This window comes from Macrobrachium rosenbergii, chromosome 47 (genome assembly GCF_040412425.1).
Source record: "Macrobrachium rosenbergii isolate ZJJX-2024 chromosome 47, ASM4041242v1, whole genome shotgun sequence".
NCBI lineage: Eukaryota > Metazoa > Arthropoda > Malacostraca > Decapoda > Palaemonidae > Macrobrachium > Macrobrachium rosenbergii.
Window position 1 is genome coordinate 27832323 of NC_089787.1, and position 24801 is coordinate 27857123.

Consider the following 24801-nt stretch of genomic DNA (forward strand, 5'->3'; position numbering starts at 1 on the left):
AATTTTTTTTTTTCCTGGGTGTCTCGAGGTATCTCGATTCTCTGAGGTCGTACGTGTGTATTAGGTGTCACGGTTTCTCGTCCTTGAATGTCAATGCGCTGGCGTTATTCTTGTGCTTTCAGAGAGAAATAAAAAAATATATATATATAATATACATATGCATACATACACACAATTATATATATAATATATATACAAAATCTCTTGCAGACGACTTTATCAAGCAAACATTCAGCATATCTCGCATTCTAAAAATGATAACTTCTAGGTAATTCTCCTGCTTGAATCAAATAACCCACAGAACATATGGCAATGACGTCTCACCTAGACATCTGATTTAGACAAACGCCCCTATTGGAAGCTATCGACGTGCCCCTAAAAGTACGTCTGCCTGTCTGCCTTAAAAGATATTGGCCCATTCATCCCCATCTGTCAATCACGATTGATCGGAATTGTTTATTTCTCCCGTCAGGGAATACAAGAAGGCTAGCCTTACGCAGACTGTGCCTCTGTCTGGCGATCTTGGCAGAGCCACAAAATAAATGTTCACTCACTCAGGCTACCACTACTCGAGATGAATGTTAATTATCGAGTGATGGCTGGGTTTAAGTGACCAAAAACCTTCTCTATGTAAGGTTATTCTTTCCTATGGAAATGTTATTCTTTTTGGTTTGACAGCATTCTTTCCATATGAATGAATTAAACACAAATATCATCCAACCACAGATGTGTTCTTTCCTATGGAGAAGATAGTTTTTTTGGTTTGAGAGCATTCTTTCTATATGAATGAATTAAACATTATTACCATCCAACCACTGAGATGGTGAAATATTAAGATGAAGAGTAAATTATTACAGCAAAGAGGTGAAAAATTGTTGCATAATAAAATCATTAGTCACGAGTGCCCCAGAAATACTAAAGCCCAATCATATATGCGTACAATAAAAAAAATCAAGTAAGCATAACAGAAAATGACATAATTCCAGGACTACAAATAGGAAAATTTGTTCAATTTCTTCTCTCTCTTAGCACAGAGGAAGTGGCTTCGATTTTCAGCAAGTCATTTGGGATGAAGCTGTTAACCGCATGCAATTATCCAATTGGATTAGGATCCTCCTCGGTCGAAAATTTACGAAGAACAACTGTTTAGAACAACAGGTGCACAAGTGATTTTCATCGAATGTGTCCAATGCTTTCTGGTCAAACCCAGGATCTCTTGCCAGTCAAGCGAGCATTATAACAACTGGACCATTTATGTATGCATATATATATATATATATATATATATATATATATATATATATATATATATATATATATATATATATATATATATATATATATGTTATAGATATATTTGTGTATGTATATATATATATACATATATATAAACTGTATATATGTGTGGAACATACCTAATACAAATGTATGTATACATGTGTGGACACAGTATCCTTTAAAAAAAAATAAAAAAAAACACACACACACACACAACAGGAAAACTTAAACTTTAATACCAAGACCAAATGCTTCGGCTTCCAGCCTCCCCCTCCCCCACCCCGCCCCTCCTCCCGAGGACCCCGTCGGGCCATGACCTTCAGGTGACCATCCTGAAGACACCGACAACCTCCCACCCCCAAACCCCAACTCCTTACTGGTAGGACGGACACAGCGACTTTCTCTCTCTCTCCATCATTGAGGAAAATCCTGCTCAGCAGAAGCCGGATGAACGATAAACGACTGTTGGATGTTGACATTTTTAATAAAAATTATTAATGTAATTGATATTTAATGTTATTTTCATAAAAGCACACAGTCATGTGAGGCAAGCAGAAAAGGCTGTTTATTTACGAAAGCAGATTCGCCATAACTGATGCCCATATGTGACCAAGACACGAAAAAAGCCAAGTGAACTTAGGTATATCAAATTACAAAGCAAACTAAAAAAAGGTAAATCGAAGTATTATTTATATATAAATCTAACCAAAAGGTTATGAACTTCCCTGAGCTTCTACGTAGCACTAAAGCAGATTCCTCCTCAGTTCTGCATTAGAGCGATCTGAAGACGTTTGGTCCTAATATACCTACAAAGTTTTTAATTATTCTCCTTTATCTTCATGTTTATTACCTTCTAACTCGTTCCATGAAAATGGACATTAATTTTGAATAATGTTTATATATACATATATATATATATATATATATATATATATATATATATATATATATATATATATATATATATATATATATATATATATATATATATATATATATATATGTATATATACATATATATAAATATAAATATATATTTATATATATACATATATGTATATATATATACATATATATATATATATATATATATATATATATATATATATATATACATTTGCATTTATAACCGATAAATTATGGGTACATGATAGAAGTCACCGCTGTCCACGCATATACAAGTTCTCCGCCTCATTAATTTTAATGACTACGAGATTAAAATATTTATAGTGAACGTCAATAATGCGTTGTATGAACGTAAACTCTACATCATGACCTTTAAATCTAAAGTACTCAGGTCAATGAATAACAGCATTAATAGTAATAAAAAAAATAATAAGCCTATATACACAAAAACTTTCCATACAAAGAGACTAGGTGTTCGTACAAAAAAAAAAAAACACGCTAATTAGGACACGAATGATAAGATCTACCCTGTAATGGCCATTAAAACAATTACACCAAAAGAGTTACAAAGAGACATTACTAAAACATGTAATCCAAGACGTAGACTAACCAAGAGGGACGAGAAGAAGAAGAAGAAGAAGAAGAAGAAGAGAAATAAACCGAAAGATTTACAAACAGATATTAAAAAACATGATATCCAAAACGCAGACTAACCAAGAGGGAAAAAAAGAAGAAGAAGAAGAAGAAGAAGAAGAAGAAGAAGAAGAAGAAGAAGAAGAGGAGGAGGAGGAGGAGGAGGAGGAGGAGGAGGAAAAAGAGCTATAAACAGACATTAAAAAAACATGAAATCCAAAACACAGACTAACCAAGAGGGAAGAAAAGAAGAAGAAGAAGAAGAAGAAGAAGAAGAAGAAGAAGAGGAGGAGGAGGAGGAGGAGGAGGAAGGAAGAAGGAGGAGGAGGAGGGAGGAGGAGGAGGAGGAAAGAGTTATAAACAAACATTAAAAAAACATGAAATCCAAGACGGAGACTAACCAAGAGAGACAAGATGAAGAAGAAGAGGAGGAGGAGGAGGAGGAGGAGGAGGAGGAGGAGGACGAGGGGACCTCGGCACTAATTAGCTGCCCTGGTCACGAACAGACACGTCGGCGCAAGACATGGAAATCCATTCGTTGGTGCATAATGACTGCCGAATATGCGTCTCCAATTACCAAGGGGTGATTACGCCAGCAACTTGTGTTCCAGTGTAACACCGACCCGAAGGTGACGGTTCGAGATTGAGTAGGGCATGTACGCTTAAAGGTTAACTCTTTTTGTTCTCTCTCTCTCTCACACACACACAAACACACACACACACACACACACACACACACACATATATATATATATATATATATATATATATATATATATATATATATATATATATATATATAGTAAATTATATATAGAGTGTATGTGTGTGTGTGTGTGTGTGTGTGTGTGTGTGTGTGTGTGTGTGTGTGTGTGTGAGAGAGAGAGAGAGAGAGAGTGAGGAAAAGTATACCTTTCAAGCGTACACACCCTCTCTCTCTCTCTCAAACACTAAATACTGTCTATATATATTTTATATATATATAAATAGATAGATAGATAGATAGACAGATAGGTAGGTAGGTAGATAGATAGATAGATAGATACCCACACACATAATTGGGTAAACTCGAACCCTCCACAACAGTTATCCAAAGGTGCCAAGCAATGTATCTTAGGAACAGCTTTACAGTTACAGTGCAATAATGAGTACTCCAACTCGCATGTAATACAACACACCTATGCCCCAGAGAGAGAGAGAGAGAGAGAGAGAGAGAGAGAGAGAGAGAGAGAGAGAGAGAGAGAAACATCAACCTGCCGATCATTCATCTCCGGCGTGAAGGGGGGCTCTACCCCGTCGAGAGAGAAGCAGAGAAATGGAAGAGGAAAACAGACTACGAGCATCTTGTTTACATTTCGGGTAAAAACTCCTGTCAGGCGAGGGATGGTAGCGAGGGAATTCCGAGTACAGACTGGGGTTCGAGAGAGAGAGAGAGAGAGAGAGAGAGCAACACCTCCTGAAGTAAGCGGTGACGTAAGTCCAACTTCCCTCGGGGGCTAAATGGAGGAAAAGCCATCGGAGTTAATAGGAAGGGAATTGCATGCGAAGGAGGGGAGGGAAAAGAAACGCGGATAATACAACGAAGAGGGGAGGAGGAGGAGAAGAATGTATAAATAAGGAGAAAAATAAAGAGAAAATAAGATTTTGGGAAGAGGGGACAAGGGAAGAATATCATTCTTTCCCAGAACAGAATGAGAGAGAGAGAGAGAGAGAGAGAGAGAGAGAGAGAGAGAGAGAGAGAGAGAGAGAAAAGAAATATTTTCCGACGCAGATCATCAAACACATGGCACATGAATAACGATAAAATTAATGATGAAAAAAAAAAAAATGACGTACAACAAAATGAAGAAAGCGAGGAAGGAAATGAACTCAGAAACGAAAAAAGGGGGTGAACAAAAGTATCACTTGAAAAAACGACGACAATTATAATTCAGACGGGAAGGAAGACCCGGTTAATTGGAACGCACAAAGGAGGTGGAGAAAAGAGCGCATGGCAAAAAAGTGGAGGAGGAATCTAGCGGAAAACGCGGAGAAGAAAGCAGAGAAAAGACTGTGGGAAGAAAGACGACACTTTTCTCACAGAAATTACCAATCTGTGAAGACACAGACAGGCAGACAGACAGACACAAACACACGCAGAAGACACAGACACAGACACACAGAAAATATACAGACATAGACACACACACAGATAGAAAATATACCGACACAGACACACACACACAGAAAATACACAGAAACAGACACACACACCAGAGAGAGAGAGAGAGAGAGAGAGAGCAACCTGACGAGTTAAGAAAATTTACAACATTTAGAGAGAGAGAGAGAGAGAGAGAGAGAGAGAGAAGAGAGAGAGATGAGCGATATAAAAAAATTTACAACATTTAGTATAATGAGAGAAGAATAAAAAAAGTAAAAAAAAAAAAAAAAAAAAAAAGTGCGGTCTCGTCAAAAGGCGGTTAAAGAAGGGTCAAAACGTTACCCAGCGACCGTCAAAAGGAGAATCACCCCTAAAAACCTTTCAGGTTTACCTGTGAATTACAGGTAGGCTAATTACGGGTGGGTTCCGCAAGGGGATAAAGGTGAGGAAAGGACAAATAAAAACTGATTTGCAAGTGAAGAGTACGCGGCAGAAAGAGGGAACGAACGGGGGAATAAAGAAAAGGGCATAAATGAGGGAGACTAACAATAACAGGGAAAAAAATAAAAGCGGAGTTGGACATCAGAACAGTAGAATGAAGGAGAGTGAAAGAATAGGAAACAAAATGGTAAGAAGAATGGAGGAAGAAGAGGGAATAACACAAGAATGAAGGAGAGCTCAAGAAAGAACAAAATCGCGAAGATCGGAAGAGGCGGAGAAATGAACGAAGGGTAATTAGTAAAGAAAAGGAAATAAAAGAAACAAAAAGAATGGAGGAGGAGGAGGAGGAGGAGGAGGAGGAGGAGAAAGAATAGGTTGGGCAGTATGGGATGGGCACGAAGCCAGTTCTCTTAACCTCTGACTCACCATCTATCCCTTGCGTGGGAGTCTTGTTTTTTAAGGAGTGCTAAGTCATTCCGATGCATTAAAATAAATCATAAATAAAAAATAATATTGCAAGGCTTCAAGTCAGACGTAAAAAACAATACAAATCTGAATACAAAGTCGGTTCTCATGATAAGAAGTGTAGGAATGCGATAAGTTTTTGTAAAGTACATAAAATACACATGGTCAAATATTACCAGTCTGAAAATGTATCAGAAGAGGGGTGATATGATTATGAGACCAACAAACAAAATTATTTGGAAACAACGAAGATTGATTGATCGATGGGTTGATTGTTAGTTGCCTGGCGTCACAACTGTCAAGGTCACTGACATTGCGTTGGCTCTTTTGAATTACTAAGAGATTAAGAAATTATCACAAAAGCTTTTTTTTTTTTTAGATTTTTAATTACATTCGCGTTGCCTAAACGAATTTTTAAAAATATTATTGAAGTATTTTTGTAAAATGTGTTATTTTGTTGGGCCACCAGACCACAGACCACTAGTATTTGGTTTCTCATCTCTACAAAGAACATAATAACTAGAATATACAGTCTCGAGGGATACTGGCATGAGGACTGAAAATTAGGAGCGTGGGTTCTCTTTTGCTTAGTGTACAATGCCACCACAATTTGTTCCTGTTGTAAATTCATTACGGATACAAAATGAAATCGTATTCTTGTCATGAAAGATGTAATCTGATGGGTTCTCAAGTCGCCATACTACCTGTTTAAAAACAAAATGGAACATGAGGAAGCAAGAGAAAGCCGTAATTTCTGTACTTATCTCAGGCAACCATAAAACACCTCTTTGACACAAGAACATGAGGACGAAAGTCCACTGTGATTTAAATGTAAAAAATGAATGCAAAGTAATTGGTTCGTTGCGGTCGCATGCTATCGACACCAGCATTGGACAGAGTTCATTACCCAATCATTTTTCGCTTCAAGGTGCTGTGGGAATAATTATATTAGGTACCCATCCAAAAACGCCTTTCTCACGAAAGACCTGTTATATTATGATCCGGTGAAGCTTTCAAACACACACACAAAAAAATTGATACAAAGATACATAATAATTGCTATTAAACGTCAAAATACATCAAATTATTACTGAAAAATTACACATTTTTCTTTTTTCCAGTCCAAATTATATAAATAAACAGAATAATCTGATACAGACACAGATAATTACTAATTGCTATTAAACATCAAAATATCAACATACAGCAACATCAAAATTATTATGTACAATTGCACATTTTTCTTTTTCCAGTTCGCATTATAATCAAAAGAAAAATAATCAAGATAAAAGGATATTAAACATGGTGAAACCGCTGCAACAACAATATAAATGCTTCTTCATTTTTCTTTCAGTTAATTTTCTAGTGAATTTTCTGACGTCAAAACATAAAAATGTTATTATGACAGCAACCCCATCAACACGGACAAAACAAACAAAGCAGCATCAATAACAGCAATCCTCCACACTCGTCAAGCAAAGTCATTCGCCTTCTTAACTAAGCCCTTTTTCGGCAGTCTAATCCAAAGACCAAAGAATGCCACAAAAGGCCACGAGGGGGTTGAATATCTCTTAGTGTTGCGATGCAAACCGAACAATCATTAATTTCATAATGGCTGCAATGGTGAGGACCATCTAATTTTGACTGTTTTTAGCATGGTGATATTTTTCCAGTTTGACTCATTCTGGCAAGTCAAGGGAAAGGATGACAGAGCAAAATAGATTCTCTCTCTCTCTCTCTCTCTCTCTCTCTCTCTCTCTCTCTCTCTCTCTCTCTCTCTCTCTCCAGAAACTTGAAAAAATTAAAAGATTTTTGTCTTGGCCCATTACTGAGCAATTCGAACAACAAGAATTTCAACTCGATTTTTACTTAGAAAATATGAAAAAAAATTTTATTTAGAGGAACATTAATAAAAAAAAATCAGAAATAAATATCTGCAGACAGGGGAAAGATAAACGAACGGAGTTTCGCTCGCAAACAGCCAAAAATCTATTCTGAGAAAGGTCAGCCTAGCCGATCAATATTTCAGCAAAGACTAAGGTTACGCTTGCTCCTTTATAGCCGCCAAACACGATATCAAGGGCGATCCCACACAAACCACGGTACAGTGAATAGTCTCCGCTTGCCCTTGTCTAGACTGTCCCTAAAATTCATTAAAATTCACCCGCGACAAGTACAAAGAAGCAGGCTGCTAAATATTCATGCTTGGAGTGCCGTGCGTTATTCAAAACATGAAACAGCTCCAAGCATGGAAGGGTATATTTTTTGCCTTTTTAATCTCAACGGCGTCAGTAGTGCTTATATGTTTCCACATTTCATCCTCGGGGTTGTGTTTTCAATTTTCAGACTTTCAAACTGAAAGGATAATATCTTTTTATTGCCATAAATCTTCCACAAGATAAATTCTTTCGATTATGTTTATCTACGAAATTTGAAATCTAAACCTTCATTCACATAAGGAGACAATTTTTTCACATTTTAGCCTTTCAAACTGGAAGGATAATACTTTCTTATTGCCATTAATTCTCAAAAAGATTAACCATTTCAATCTATGATTATTGCCTATTTCCTGCAGATTTTGGAATCTAAGCCTTCTTTCTGGTAAGGAAATATTCTCCAGCATTATCAGGGATTCATCTGCCATAACTAGTAAGTAAAGTTCTAAAGTCTGAAACATTCCTTTAAAAGCACTCCGGAATAAAGCCGAATGAAAATAGATCATACCTCGTCCCTAAATAAAGTTTTCTAAAATCTAAATCTAAAACACTCTCATTCAAAAACATTTTAACATAATTTTGTACAACTACTTCATATTTGTGTTGTCCTCAAGATTACCCGTACATTATCTTCGGCCACAGTTTCTTTACACTCTTTCTTCACTATTTTTACAAGCACTATTTCAGATCTTCATCTCGAGAGTTGTTTAAACTGTCAACTTTCGCGCATGTTGACTCTGTAAATTCCTCTCACTCTCTCAGAGATGTTTAATACTATTTTTGTAAGGTCAAAGGCTCTTCTTACACCTACAAGACTGGTCTGGCTTGTTGTCACTTAAGAGGGACATCTCACTGGTATCACTTATTATTTATGTTACATGAAGGAGACAGTAACGATATATATATATATATATATATATATATATATATATATATATATAATATATATATATATATATATATATATATCATTCCTTCCAAACACCTACTCAAAACGACCCCCTTCAAGTTTTTCAGGGGACTTTCCAATTGTCGCCCTGGACTTCAAAAGGCGCCTTCAAAGCGCCCCTATGGTGATATCCATCACATCATTAAGCGGCGGAGATGGGAGGTGATCCCGCTAACGCAATAATTGACGACACGAAGGCACGCCAAAGGAACAAATAATTTTGGCATTCCACCGAATCTACGTTGCTCTCTTGCGCGAGGAATGGCAGGTTATTCTCGGTCCCTTTCTCAAGTTGAATGATTCACTGAAGGAAAAAACCGTATGATGAATGTAAAAATATGTATGAAAAATAAAGGAGGAATGGAAATGCACTCCAAAAATTCGTGGCCGGGGTTAAGAATGCGACATACATTCTAAGCTATCACTAAATTAAAACGGATAAAATGCTCTCGCACGGAAAAAGTTATGTACTATTCTTGTAGTTTCACTTCAGAAAAATGGAATATTCCAAAAATTCAAAAGGAATTAAGAATGCCCCCATTCATTCTGAACTACCACTAAATCAAAACCAGATTAAAAAAACTCTCATACGGAAAAAGTTATGTACTCTTTTCGCAGTTTCACTTAAAAAAAAAAAAACTAATTATAAGCCTCGCAAATGTCATATGAGGGGTAGGGTTATTTTTGGAACCATAAGACAAGGCCCTCAGCAATAAATTTAGCCATAAAGTGTCAACAAGACTCATAAACTCATTCTGGACGGACTCCTCATACAAATCTGTACGTCTATTTTCAAGAGCATAAAAAAACTATTTAACCAGTTAACTTAATAAACGACTTGGGGGGGATAATACGAAGCAGGCCCGGATTTGTTAATCGTCCTGAGCAATAATTTATCGAGTTCAAAGAACTCCTGAAATAAATTCATTCAACGCCATCAACCGGCAGTTTTAACTGCCGTCTACGACCTCCCCTGATAAACCCATTTTAAAACAAACTTAATATCTCTTGTAATGGAGGGGAGGAAAATCACCAAATAAATAGCATTAAACTGCTAAGAAAGGCCTCATTAAAAGACAATCTTCCACATTCCAGGGGCTCACGTACCGAGTAACCCTTGGGTCTTGCCCCTTTTCGGCAGTGGCCCCAGGGGCTTCCTTTGCCCCGGTGATACACGGCGAAGCGGTTCCGAGAATTTCTCTCAACTGCTCAGAATTTAGTGATTTCCACTGGTGTCTCTTGGGCGAGAGTACAGTTTGGTCCGCTGTCAAATAAGTCATGATCTATGTCAACACAATCTATTCAAAAGTATATTATTATTATTCAGAAGATGAACCCTATTCATATGGAACAAGCCAACAAGGGCCATTGATTTGAAATTCAGGCTTCCCAAGACTATGGTGTTCATTAGGAAGTATAAGAGAAGGTAAAGGGAAATACAGAAAGAAGAGATCTAACTTATAAAAAAGGAAAGAACAAATTAATAAATTAATAAATAGATAAAAATGTATTCAAATGCAAGGGGTAATCCACTGCATCTTCGCTTGAACTTTTGACGCTCCAATTTCACATCTTCAGGAAGACTGTTCCACAGTCCAAGTGTGTGAGGAATAAAGGTTTAATTCAAGGTAAACCTGACGAAGTATCAAATAAGTCACGATCTACGTAAACACAACCTACTCAAAATAGACTAAATTCAAGGTCACCCGAAGAGGTAACAAAGCAGAAGTATAAAAAACCTATTGATTTTTATGGAAATTCAACTAGCGGTGAGATTCGCGATTGGCAAAAACTGACTGCTATTTTTGGGATCGACAGGAATGTAACTTCATTTAAATGCCGACGAAGTACAACCAGATAATGAAATCCAAGGAGACTTCAATCAAGAGTATACGAAGACAGGCACAAACAATCACTGACATAGTTTGATATATAATTCTCTTTTCGGTTTTGCTTTTGGGGAACACAAAGCCAAACCAATGAGAAATATACCAATCTCTATCAATGCAAACTTTAATGAAAGACCTAAGAAAAAACAGCAGACATAAAAAAAAAGACTTCTATTTATAAAAGACAGCATAAACTTCACTAAGGGTTTGGTTCGCGATTCAGGCAGTCGCCATGTTGGTGAGAAGAATCCTGGAGTCCTTGACAAGAGTTCATGCGAACGGAAATCTATGTGCTTAACCATTCTGATTTTCTGAGTGCTCGCGCGCGCGCGGGGTCGTCGTTTCATCCGCAGCGACAACCATTACAATTCATCCACGACCATCACAGGGTGGTTCGAGCGTATAATAAAGATTAAAATCAAACTGCCATTTTATTAAACACTCATTGATGGCCATTACATATAAGCTTTTCCACTTTAGCATTCATTTTTAACTTAGAAATTGAGGCTCTAAGAATAAATGTTATAAAAAATGTGAACAAAATATAAAGTAGAAAGAATGAAAATTTTAAGTAATGAACGTATAAGTACGAGCGGCATAAGGTGAACCGCTAAAAGAATCCCAAAGGAATTCAAGTGGCCTCGACTATTTATGCAAATGCTGTTACATATTTGGAACTGATTTATGGCGACGAGGGATAAGTATAACACATACATCAGCTGCTAGTCAGGGGGGAAGAGAGAGAGAGAGAGAGAGAGAGAGAGAGAGAGAGAGAGAGAGAGAGAGAGAGAGAGAGAGAGAGAGAGAGATACTGCCTTCGTTCAAAGTTACATTAAGGACATGCATACTCTCAAATCAATTATAAATATTTTCTTCCTACAGTTATAAATGTTTTCGCCATATAGTCATGAATGAGTCAGTCGTGTGTGTGTGTATATATATATATATATATATATATATATATATATATATATATATATATATATATATATATATATATATATATATATATATATATATAAATATATTATATATATATATATACATACAAGTCATATAATCACAAATGCTTTCGTAATATAACTATATATAAGCAAGAATTATTTGTTGCACTTGTCACTGTCGCAAAAACTATTAAATATCACATAATGATTTCAGCATGAATCTCAGACACACGCATACTTCTTTCCTCATGCAACAACACTGGCAAAGATCCAATTACTTTAATGTAAGTACGGACAAAAGGAACATAAAAAGATACCAAGACATAAATCTAGGTGAAAATACAAGTAAAAAACAAAGAGGCTTCCACAAAAAAAAAAAAAAAAAAATTACGGGATCTATTTTGTCTTCTGTCCATCACTACCATTTCTCCAGTGACCTCTCTCTCTCTCTCTCTCTCTCTCTCTCTCTCTGCTCTCTCTCTGTGCGGGCCTATTTTGTCAAGCTGCAGTCAGAGTAAATTTAGTGCTTGAGCTGCTTCAGCAGATCTAAAGCACCCTCAACGGGGAATGAGAAGCAGAGGAGGAAAGGAATGAGGAAAGAGGAATGGGGAACGTTGGCGCATGTTTTGTCGTAAGAAAAAGAGGTGAACAAAAAAGAGGAGGTATACCACAAGGCGAGGAATGTTGGGGTACAAGAAGAAAAGGTAGGTACAATGTGAAGCGGAGTACCCATCAGTTTGATGTGTAGGGAGAAAGAAGAGATATGTAAAAAAGTGGAGTGGCATACCCAAAGGTGAGGGATGAAAATACCCGAAGGTGGGGTATGAAAATACCCAAAGGTGGTGTATGAAGTACCCAAAGGTAGGGTATAAAAATACCCAAAGGTGGAGCATGAAAATACCCAAAGGTGGGGTATGGAAATACCAAAAAGCCAAGTATGAAAATACCCAAAGGTGGGGTATGAAAATACCCAAAGGTGGAGCATGAAAATACCCAAAGGTGGGGTACGAAATACCCAAAGGTGGGGTATGAAAGTGCCCAAAAACCAGGCATGAAAATACCCAAAGGTGGGGTATGAAAATGCCAAAAAGCCAGGTATGAAACTACCCAAAGATGAGGGTATGTTTCAGCACGGTAAGGAGCAGGTAAAACGTGAAGTGGCGTAGACAAAGGCAGGGCATGTTGGAGCATAAGAAGGGAAGGGAAAGACACAACAGCGTGGCTTACCACAAGGCGGGGGCATGTCTTGGCATAAGGAGACGAAGAATTTATAAAGTAGATGAGGAATTTATTAAGGGATGAGTGAAGATGTTTGTCACCGAGAGCTATGTAGCAGCAGCGACGGTAAACAGTCGAGCATTCAAGCACTGAAAGAGAGTCAACAGTGCAGGTGTTCTAGCCAACGCATGAACTTCCTTAATTGGCTACACCTGACGGTTATATATCCATTTAACAAGCACAACAAAATGATTTAAAAAAGGAATATTTCGTACGAAAGCACAAAATAGAAAAGGAAGATATTTCTTATAAGTTCCAAAGTATGGATACATGACAACTTCACCTACACACACACGGACAGGAAATATGAGAAACTAAACTTAGTTTCCAACAGACGAAAAATAATTAAGAAAATTTACGTCATAGAATCTTTAATGACAAATACTCGCACACTTTTAAAAATGGCAAAAACACACACTAAAAGTATGCATAGAAATTTACACTAGCAACCCAACAAACACATACATTTCATACAAGCATTCATACGTAAGTCATTCGCACAAGCAAAAACGACTTTCAAAATAACGCACAAAAGACACATTCACACAAAAATTAAACAAGAACACAAATATATTAATAAACATACACACACACACACACACACAATTGTTAAAATCTCACAAAGAAACTACCATCATAAACGATATGATATCAACATCGCCAAATTTTATAACAAACATTACAAGAGATTAAAAAATTATATTTAACACTAACTAAAGACACACGCACGCACCCACGCATGCGCACAAGCGACACCTAACCAAAACTCCACGCAAGCACGGGCAGAATCCGCCAACCAAACACAAGCAAGCACGGAAAACATGAATACGAATCTGTCGATAACTAGATCGAAGCAAACAATGACGTAACTTTAGATGGAAACAACAACATCTGCAGGAGGACAATGGAGGAAGAGGAGGAGGGGGCGGAGAAGGAGGAGGAGGGGGTGGAGGAGGAGGAGGAGGAGGAGGAGGAGGAGGAGGAGGAGGAGGAGGAGGAGGAGGAGGAGGAGGAGGAGGAGGAGGACACAGATGAAAAGAAAGAGGGGAGCTGAGTGAAATTCCAATTAGCAGGGCATTGTGCTATCGAGAGAGAGAGAGAGAGAGAGAGAGAGAGAGAGAGAGAGAGAGAGAGAGAGAGAGAGAGAGAAACATACTTATGAAAACAAAAATCGGTTTAAATTCAATTTCTTCCCGTTAGAGAGAGAGAGAGAGAGAGAGAGAGAGAGAGAGAGAGAGAGAGAGAGAGAGAGAGAGAGAGAGAGAGAGCTAATTTTATATAGCACCCAGGGATCAGTACAAATTCATGCACTCCCAGTGGAGTAACTGGTAAAAAAGCAAATCTGTCTTATTCTCTTCAAAACGCATGAACCACTCAGCAATTAAGATGAGTGAATCAAATAAAAACGAGTTCAAGAAATAAACAAAAATAACCATTTTTATTTCACCCTCTGGTATCATGGTCCCAGGAAGGTCCGGTACGATACGTGACATGAACAGGGTCGCGACTTAGAAGACATTCTAGACAGACTGATTGATTTATCGTTACTAAAACTGGCGTCGCAACGTCTGGGTTACTGACGCCGTAATGATAGTAAATACAAAACTGAAAAAATTTTTTATATATGATACATAAATAAATAAATAAATATATATATATATATATATATATTATATATATTATGGTCATATCTCTAAATAAATAAAAACTGTACATACGCACATACATACTAATTATATAAGTACATTAATACATCTGCAATATCTATGCCTCTACCTACTTGATTACACACAGGAAAGAGAATCGAATGCCTTGAAAGAAAAAGGAAAACAGACATAGGACGAGAGTTCCACAAATACGATTTCAACAGCAATTATATGAAGAATAAACAAGCATTTTAAATGATAGTTTTAAATGAGATATGCGCTTTCGTCAAATGACACAATCTATTGTTTCATATTGCTGCACACAAGGAAAAATTGTACGACAGAAATAGAACATTGCGAATGCAGTCAAGTGAGATTTTACATCGCCAGCACAGATTCACAGCGGTGGAGAGAGAGAGAGAGAGAGAGAGAGAGAGAGAGAGAGAGAGAGAGAGAGAGAGAGAGAGAGAGAGAGAGAGAGAGATATTTTAAAAAGCGATTTTATATAACCAAAACAGATTCACAGCGATTGAGAGAGAGAGAGAGAGAGAGAGAGAGAGAGAGAGAGAGAGAGAGAGAGAGAGAGAGATTTCGAATATTTTAAAAAGCGATTTTATATAACCAAAACAGTTTCACAGAGAGAGAGAGAGAGAGAGAGAGAGAGAGAGCATATACATTGCGAATACAGTAAAAAAGCGATTTTATTTAACCAAAACAGATTCAAGGCAATTGAGAGAGAGAGAGAGAGAGAGAGAGAGAGAGAGAGAGAGAGAGAGAGAGAGAGAGAGAGAGATATACATTGAGAAAAAGATTTTATTTAACTTCAAGGCAAATTGCCAATGCAGTAAAAGGCGAATTTATAAAATTATAACAGATTCACAGTAACGTGTAGAGAGAGAGAGAGAGAGAGAGAGAGAGAGAGAGAGAGAGAGAGAGAGAGAGAGAGCATATACATTGCGAATACAGTAAAAAAGCTATTTTATTTAACCAAAACAGATTCAAAGTGATTGAGAGAGAGAGAGAGAGAGAGAGAGAGAGAGAGAGAGAGAGAGAGAGAGAGAGAGAGAGAGAGAGAGAGAGAGGCTGGTTATCAGAGACAAAGCACGACACTTCAGATGGCCTTGGAGGAAAGAGATTAAATTCATAACATTTTTTAAGAGGGACAACGCATGGCATTGTCGGTGTGTGGGTTGCACTGTTGCAGAGAAGAGAGAAAATGATTTCAGGATATTCTTTCCTTAGTAAAAATAACACATGACACAAGAGAGAGAGAGAGAGAGAGAGAGAGAGAGAGAGAGAGAGAGAGAGAGAGAGAGAGAGGCTTTCATGATCATCTTCATTAAAAATAACACATGACAAGTGAGAGAGAGAGAGAGAGAGAGAGAGAGAGAGAGAGAGAGAGAGAGAGAGAGAGAGAGAGAGAATGATTTCATGATATTCTGTACAAAAATAACACAAGGCAAGTAAGCTGAGTGAGAGAGAGAGAGAGAGAGAGAGAGAGAGAGAGAGAGAGAGAGAGAGAGAGAGAGAGAGAGAGAGAGGAGAATATGATTTCATAGAGAGAGGATTAATTTTTATTACCTCTTCTTACCCTTTATCAAGGGCATATCGCATACTATTCTGGCAACGTCGACTGAACTGGACCCAACCATAAAAATGAAGTGTTTTGTATTCTGTCTAACCTCTCGAAAAAGCGACTGGAATTCTTTTACTATTAAAGAGAAGATTCTATTTTTTCTGTGACTAATTATTTATAAAGTAATTACAAAGCTGAAAAGCTCATTTCTTTAATTTCTAACATCCTAAGCAAAAAGGATGCTAATTTATTATCACAGGTAAATATTCAGTTATCTCTGAATGTTTATCATAGTTTCTTTCAGGGGGATGAAAACTGATAACAGAATAAATATAAAGTGAAAGTAAATAAAGGTATTTCATCCGTATCATCTACTACTACTACTACTACTACTACTACTACTACTACTACCAATAATAATAATAATAATAATAATAATAATAATAATAATAATAATAATAATAATAATAATAAAAATAATTATACTACTGAACAGTTAAAACAACAATTTGAGAACACTGTGCCGACTTCAAGAGACTGCCTTCTGAAAAACATTCTTCACATGTAGCTTACGGTGCCAGTTTGAGCAAAACTCCTAAGACTTAATTACGAAAGCTCCTGATTTAGGAAAAGCTGCCTGTCTCGGTTTCCTCAGCCTCAGTGTTACCTTCATTTCACCACAGTTGCAGCAGAACGTGCTGGAAATAACAGTGGTGAATTTCTGTCCCCCAAAAAAATTAGCTGAAGGTTTCAACAGGTTTAAATACTTCAACCCGACTTCGCAATAATCAAGGCCACCGAAAATAGATCTATCTTTCGGTGGTCTCGGTATAATGCTGTATGAGCCGAGGCTCATGAAACTTTAACCACGGGCTGGTGGTGGCCTGTCCTGTATCGTTGCCAGATGCATGATTATGCTTACTTTAACCTTAAATAAAATAAAAAACTACTGATACAAGGGGGCCACAATTTGATATGTTTGATGATTGGAGGGTGGATGATCAACATACCAAGTTGCAGCCCTCTAGCCTCAGTAGTTTTTAAGATGAGGGCGGACAGAAAAAGTACGGACAGAATAAAGTGCGGACGGACAGACAAAGCCGGCACAAAAGTTTTCTTTTACAGAAAACTAAAAAGTAGCTGAAGGATTCGACAGGTTTAAAACCAGGTATGAATACTTCAACCCAACTCCAAAATAATATAAGAAAAAGCTTTTCGATAAAAAATTTTACCCAAAGTCACGACAGCTTTTACATTCAAACGTAATATTTCTCACGACAAAATTCCAATTCAGTTCCAGCTGGTCCTTTCAATTCACGACGTATTTCACACCACCTCACGAAAAAGACTTTGTAGACTTGAAATCCGGTGGGTGCAAGAAGCATAAATAAAATCAATATTTAATATCGAATTTCTAAAGAAAGTACATAACAAATGACATTTGTTATCGATACTTACTAAGTCTGACGTATGGAGATGTGACATTCAGCAGAGAAAAAATATATCTGAAAAGTTTTATCAACATATTTAAACGTGTAATATAATATAACTTAAATATAATTCCCTAGAAACTCCCACCAGTTATAAACGAAGGTGAAAGCTTCTTCGTTAATTTCCAGCTAGGAAATAGGTTTGTACTGATAAGCGTATCAAAAAAAAAAAAAAAAAAAAAAAAGGACGAGGCGTTGCAGAAGTTAAGAGTCCACTATGAAAACTAATATATATATATATATATATATATATATATATATATATATATATATATATATATATATATATATATATATATATATAATATAAATATACATACTTACATACTCAATTCAAACATCAAATTTTAATCACATATTGTAATCACACGTTGTAATATACTTACTTAAACCGTCCGTCGACTTATGAAAAAAAAAAAAAAACTCATTTCTAGATAAAAACCACACGAACTAAACTACGAAAGCAACTCTGACTCAACTTCAATCTAAAATTAATTAAACTAGTGTTTCGTTTTTTTTACATTCACCCGAGCAAAGACACGTGTTTATGCACCGGCTAGATGTAATTCTAAAACAAATGTTTGTTCGGTGTAATTCCAGCTGGACAAATTAATGAACCTCCCCATTAAAAGCGTTTATGGCTTTAACGCAGAGTCTCCCTTTTAGTGATGTTTCTCAGCGCGGATGGAATCATTTCTCGATTAGTAGTGTTTCTCAGTCAAACGGGGAAGCCGAAAAACACACACACACGGACTATAAGAGAACACGGCAAAACGAAGCTATTTATGTACAGCAAAGGGGAGGTGTATGTCTGTGTGTGTATATACACGTTAAAATAAACACACTCAGGAGAGGGATGCCTTGATTACATACGTGCATACCAGTGTTTTGGTAATGTGTATGAGGTCGCATACATGTGTATATATGCAAAAGCAAACCCACTCGGGAGAGGAATACAAGCAAGTGTATATACACACAGATAATGATTTGTAGTTATATATATATATATATATATATATATATATATATATATATATATGGATATACATATATACATACATATATATATATATATATATATATATATATATATATATATATATATATATATATATACAGTATATATATATACACAAACATATATATATAGGGATGGGTGCCACACGTCTGGGTATGAATGCCACACTCTTCAACCGCACACACACACACGACAGTACGTACGTAACCGGATGGGTGTGGTGGGCACGGCTGTGGTAGTGGTGGTGATCGTGTGGTGTGAGACGCTCAGTGTCGCCACGTGAGGAACGCTAAGTTCGCTCTGGCGACTCGGAGGGCGGACACCACCAACACCGACGCCCACGGAAGGCGGAGACGCCCTCGAGGCGGCAAGGGCGGAACTAGGCCGAGTAGCAGAGGCGGAAGTAGAGGAGGGAGGGCGACCGCTGGCACTAAAGGCACCAACAGCAGGAGGATAAGCGGGAGAGTAAGAAGTGCCCACGGAGGACCGCAGAGCAGTGGCAGAGACAGTAGAAGTAGGGGCGCCGGCAGGGCGAAGAGCAGAAGCAGAGGGAGGATAAGAAGAGCCAGCAGCAGTAGCGGAAGCGGCTACAGAAGGAGGGTGGGGCTTTCCGGAGGGCTTTCCGGAAGCGGGGGAGGCTACAGACGAAGAGGGCGAGGCGGCGGCACCACCGCCGGCAGGAGCCTTATTGGCATCCGTGGCAGAGGACTGCCGCTTACAGCACTTCCAGCAACCTGTAATAAGGGGTGGCCACGTGTTATCGACAGAAGGTGCAACTAACAGACTCGTCAGGGACATGAAATAAAATGTGCATCTGAAAATAAAAATAAATCTCAAATAGATAAAATTTGTTCGTCGAGAAATAAATCTAAAGTGAACGAAAGAGAGTCAGAAATAGACCTCCAACAGCTGGAGAAAGCAATTGTAATTTCATTAAATAAATAAATAAATGAATATTTACTCTTGCAAGTGCTAAATAGGCAAAACTAAATAAATAAATGAATAAAAAGAAAAAAACAATTATAAAAAAATTATCTTTTGTAAGCTCAATAAATAAAATTATAAGAGAAACTGACCTTTTATAAGCTCTCATCATTTTATTCAGTTGGACAGAACAAACGAATTCCGTCCTAAGAGAGATTTCTCCTAGGCCCATCTTCATAACACATTTAAAAATTGAAACTTACAGTAAGAACTTATGTGCTGTAAAAGATCTAACTAAATTCAAAATTCAAAACAATACAAATGGCATCCCCAAAAGCAACACAAGGAATGATTACTGTACATAGCTAAATGAAAACATAAAAGACATTTAAGAAATGAACATAGGTAAGGCCGTAGTCATGTCTCAGTCTGAAACAGGGAACTTTCACAGAGCCCTAGAAGTCTAATCCACAGTCACTCGAAAGTTATTTACACACATGAAAGTTATTTACTCACGCGTAAGGACATATACTAATTTTCCCTACATTGACGGAAGTGTACTACCATTTCAAGACACAGAAGCTGTAATCGCACCAGTTGGCAACTACAATTTGACAGATCAGCTAGATCAAAATTCCAGTCCCCACTATTTTACTTTCTCTCATCTTTCCTTCCCACTCGTCGTCTTCAGGTTGTGTCAAATTGCCCGTCTAGATGGTCCTCGCACAAGTAAAAACATCAACTGATCGAGGAAATAACTAGTAATAATACCCAAATTTTCAAGATGAAAGATACACTGATTTCATCGAAAATTACCGTTTTTATCATACTGGAAATGTTTATCAAAATTTCGTACCTTTTCACTATCTTCGTTGAACTCTTCATGGCGCCGAAACCACGGTCAAAGTTCATTTATTTTGAGACTTTCACCACAAAAAAACAATAAAGGTCCAGATATTTACAACTGATAGTCAAGTTCCGAAACAAAAACATACAGTTGCAGTAAATGCAAAGGCTAAAGACGTTTTCAGTTTTTGGAGCCAGTTCAGTAATGAAAAAAGAAATTACATACTTCGATTACAGGTGTACACCTACACGAGTGTAAATTTCTGACTCGCTCAAGAGGAGAAATGAGGTTTTGGTCGACAATTCATCGATTACCCCACACTTTCCTTACTTTATATAAATCTTGTAATTAATCATAAGTTAGGAACACCTGACCTATGTAAAAATGTGTATCAAATCTCCATACTCCGCTAATTGGAACGAACTTCGACCCTTCGGGAAGTTTCATTCGGGTATACCTTCCTATATTTTTTCCTTTCCTACACATTTTTTTTTTTGCCGACCCAGTGGGCTCAGCCTTAACGTAATTAAACCAAAAATACAACGCATACTACTATTTACAGCCTGCTGTAGAGCAAGAGCCCGTGCCAGCACAAGGTTGGCTAAATCTAAGTAGCATAATACAAACATACATAGCGTTTGCGTGAATATATGCAACTGTATGCTCCTCACAAGCATGTAATTGCATAAAAACATAATAATCTGTACGTATACTGTACATGACCTATATATGCACTGTAGGATGCTACATCAGGATAAACACAAAACTAAAGTGTAATGACCATGCTGCATTTGAACAAGGATATCATTCAAGAATTTTTCTTATTAATTTGTAAAAGAAATCATTCGTCCATCACATAATCAAAATCGCTATTATTTAACAGGTCGCATTAACTATAATAACATAAAGCGACCACGTAATTCACATATAACTATATGCACCGGCTAGATATATCTTTGTTTCCGCGGGACATTTAATAACAGATGTACAACCGGCGCACCTGTAAGCCCAAAATAGACACGGTGGCACACGTGTAACACATGATCGAAAAACAACTGCGTATTACGAATGATAGGACGCGACAAACACTTGTCGATCAAACAATTTAACCGCGTTACATCGTATTTCCGTGAAAATAAACTGGTCGAGAGATTGCAAGGGCAACGGGCTTTGGTCACATGGGGCGACAGAAATTGGTAAATTCGCTGGGTTTAATTAAGTGTCCAGGTAACGATGTAAAAAAAAAAAAAAAATAGAAAATGGAAATAGACAGCTTTTGCGTCGTAAAACGAACCTCAGTTATGATTCATGCAATGTGGATGAGGACAAATGTTTCTGCGCACTAAAGAGTTTCATTCGTTTTGGAACAAATTTAAAAAGTATATATAAAGACACTACTAAAAAATGGAGAAAGAGAGAGAGAGATAGTTATACAGTATTGTTTTCTTCTCAGTTGATTGTAAAAAGAAAAAAGTATATCGTGAATGGTTACAAAAATACATCCTCGCTTATGAATCTGGATTTCATATCATAGAGGTTCAGAAACCTCTGGATTAAAAAAAAATTATAAAATAAAAAAAAACTCGGCTGTAAAACGGGGTATTTTCACACCCAAGCTGAACTGCGGGAATCCTAATCAATTCTAAAATTAATTTCATGCAAATATTGATTTAAATATTTGCGCATTTACAGGTAGTTGTACACCTTTCCAAGATGTAACGAGCTCGGCTTTCAACGAATATATATTAGCTTATCCAAAATTAAATTCAAGAGTCTTTGGCTTTTCAAAATGAAAATACGTTTTCGCTTTTCAATTTTTAACCCGCAGTATACATAAAAACCAACGCACTAATGTTAACTTCAAAAAAAATGTATTACACAGGTAGCACATGCATCGACCGCTGTTTCCATCGCAACAAGAGAGAGAGAGAGAGAGAGAGAGAGAGAGAGAGAGAGAGAGAGAGAGAGAGAGAGAGGACAGAAATTTCTTCCACAACATCTTAACTAGGTCACTTCCTACTTTGGCTCGGGGCACCTTGCGAAGAACAAACATGGAGGGGACCATCCTAGGACAGACAAACAAGGGGGGTTGGGGGGGTGGAGATGGGGGAGGGAAAGAGAGAGAGAGGGTGGGGGGAAGGGGCTATTTCACCGTCTTGCTCTCTTCTAGGACGGTCTTCAAAGGCTGCACATGATTTCCCATGAGGTCTGTTTAATGCCCTCTTCGAAGTTCGCAATAAAAGAACAAAAATAACAGAACGTAGTGGCCAGTAAAAGGACGCTTACACGACTTGTTCGTGTGTGGTTGTGAGTGCCACACACACACACACACACACACAGAGAGAGAATTTAGCATCCAAACTTTAAACCCTTAATAATTAATCTATCATTTTCCCCTATGAAAACTTCTATTATATATATTCAGCCGTGAATCTCTCTCTCTCTCTCTCTCTCTCTCTCTCTCTCTCTCTCTCTCTCTCTCTCTCTCTCAAGTTTACTCACCTAAATAAGCATTTCTCTGTATCGTCCCACACGCAAACAAAATATACAAAAAGAAAAGATACACAGCAATGGTGTTTTCCTAATCCCCGGATAAGCAATAAAGCAAAACTGCACCAAATGGAAGAACAATAGCTATCGGTTATTGCAAACGCAAATGCCACAGTCTTTACCTGGAGATAACGGTATTGCCAAACATAAAAATAAATTTTCTAAACACAAAATCCAAAATCCATTTCTCATCGTAACTAACAAACAGAGGAGAGCCCGGAATTTCGTTTGCTTTTGTCGGATTCCCAGATAGCGAAAATAAACAAAATAATAAACAACAAAGTAATTCTTAGTGCTTTCATAATTTAGTTTCGCTGACTAAAAACTTTATGACGCATTTGCTTATCAAGAGGTAATTGTATAAATTGATTTTTAACTCTCCACTTCATCACTAGTACAAATTATTACTTTTTATTAAAAATTGCAACACAGGTTCGCTAATTGCTTACTCCCTTTTAGAATGTATCTTTTTCTAAATGCAAGTATTGAAATACTCGGTTCTCCAAAATTATTTTCCTACAAAAGACAAAATCCTCAATATGTCTCTTCTCAAGTGATTGAGACGTGAAGATCTCTCAGGAGTTCTATAACAATTAATATTCTTAATATACAGTTTCACATAAAAAATATCATTCAATATAAAGGACATGAAGATTTTACTGTATATGCATCTGATATCAAAAGATGAAAATGTCCCGAGGATATTATCCCAACGATGACAAACGAGAGAGAGAGAAAGAGAGAGAGAATTCTCTAATCGAACCCATCATCTATCAAGCCACAGCGTCCCCTGTCCACTGTTATCATTGTATTTTGCTCCACACAGCTGCTTTATTGTCTCTCCCTTCCTCCCTTCCTCGGACAATGGTTATTATTATTATTCTTGAGAGCAGGACAGCAGCGCCTGTGACAATATCTCACGTCCAAGATAACTGTATATAAGTTTCCCCTCGACTGTGAAGGATGTTTCATTTCATGAGCTCTTCGTTGGGCCTTTGCGTGTCCGTAAGTACAATAATTAATAGCTTTAACCTTTCTTACATTTGTAATTTTTCTTGTGGTTATAACTAATGCTTATAGCTTTAATCTATCTTACATTTTGAACCTTTTCCAGTTGTTATAACAGCTACTTACAGCTTTAACCTAATATTACATTTGTAATCTTTCTTGTGGTTATAACAACTACTTGTAGCTTTAACCTATCTCACATTTTCACATTTGTAATTTTCCTAGTTGTTGTAACAACTACTTACAGCTTCAACTTAATCTTACATTTTAATCTTTTTTGTGGTTATAACAACTACTTACAGCTTTAGCCTATCTCTAATTTTGTAACTTTTCCAGTTGTTATAATGAATACTTACAGCTTTAAAACAACGAGCAGCTTTAACCTGTTTAACATTTGTAATTTTTCCAGTTGTTATAACAAATACTTACAGCTTTAACCCATCTTACATTTGTAACACTTCTGGTGGTTATAACAAGTGTGCCTTTAACCGTATTTGTAACCTATCTATTTTATTCTGTGAAAGCTTTCTTGTGAAATTAATGACCTTCTTGGCGTCTCTATATGAACGTGGGTTGAATAACAAACGGACCTTATATCAAGAA

The 24801-nt window shown here is 37.1% G+C and overlaps 1 protein-coding gene across 38 annotated transcripts in view; it reads right to left on the minus strand.

Annotated features, from left to right (window-relative positions):
- The window catches only part of LOC136830697 (actin-binding LIM protein 2-like), a 634275-nt gene that overhangs the window by 135215 nt on the left and 474259 nt on the right, over window positions 1–24801 (minus strand). For 18 of the 38 annotated variants that reach the window (XR_010850721.1, XR_010850720.1, XR_010850723.1 and 15 more), the window contains exon 2: window positions 19073–19603. The exons of the other annotated variants lie outside the window; for them this stretch is intronic. Coding sequence is in view for 14 of the 18 variants with exons in the window: in XM_067090448.1 (XP_066946549.1) it covers window positions 19073–19603 (531 nt within the window). In the remaining 4 variants the exon portion in view is untranslated. The remainder of the gene's footprint in view (window positions 1–19072; window positions 19604–24801) is intronic. 38 annotated transcript variants of the gene reach the window in all.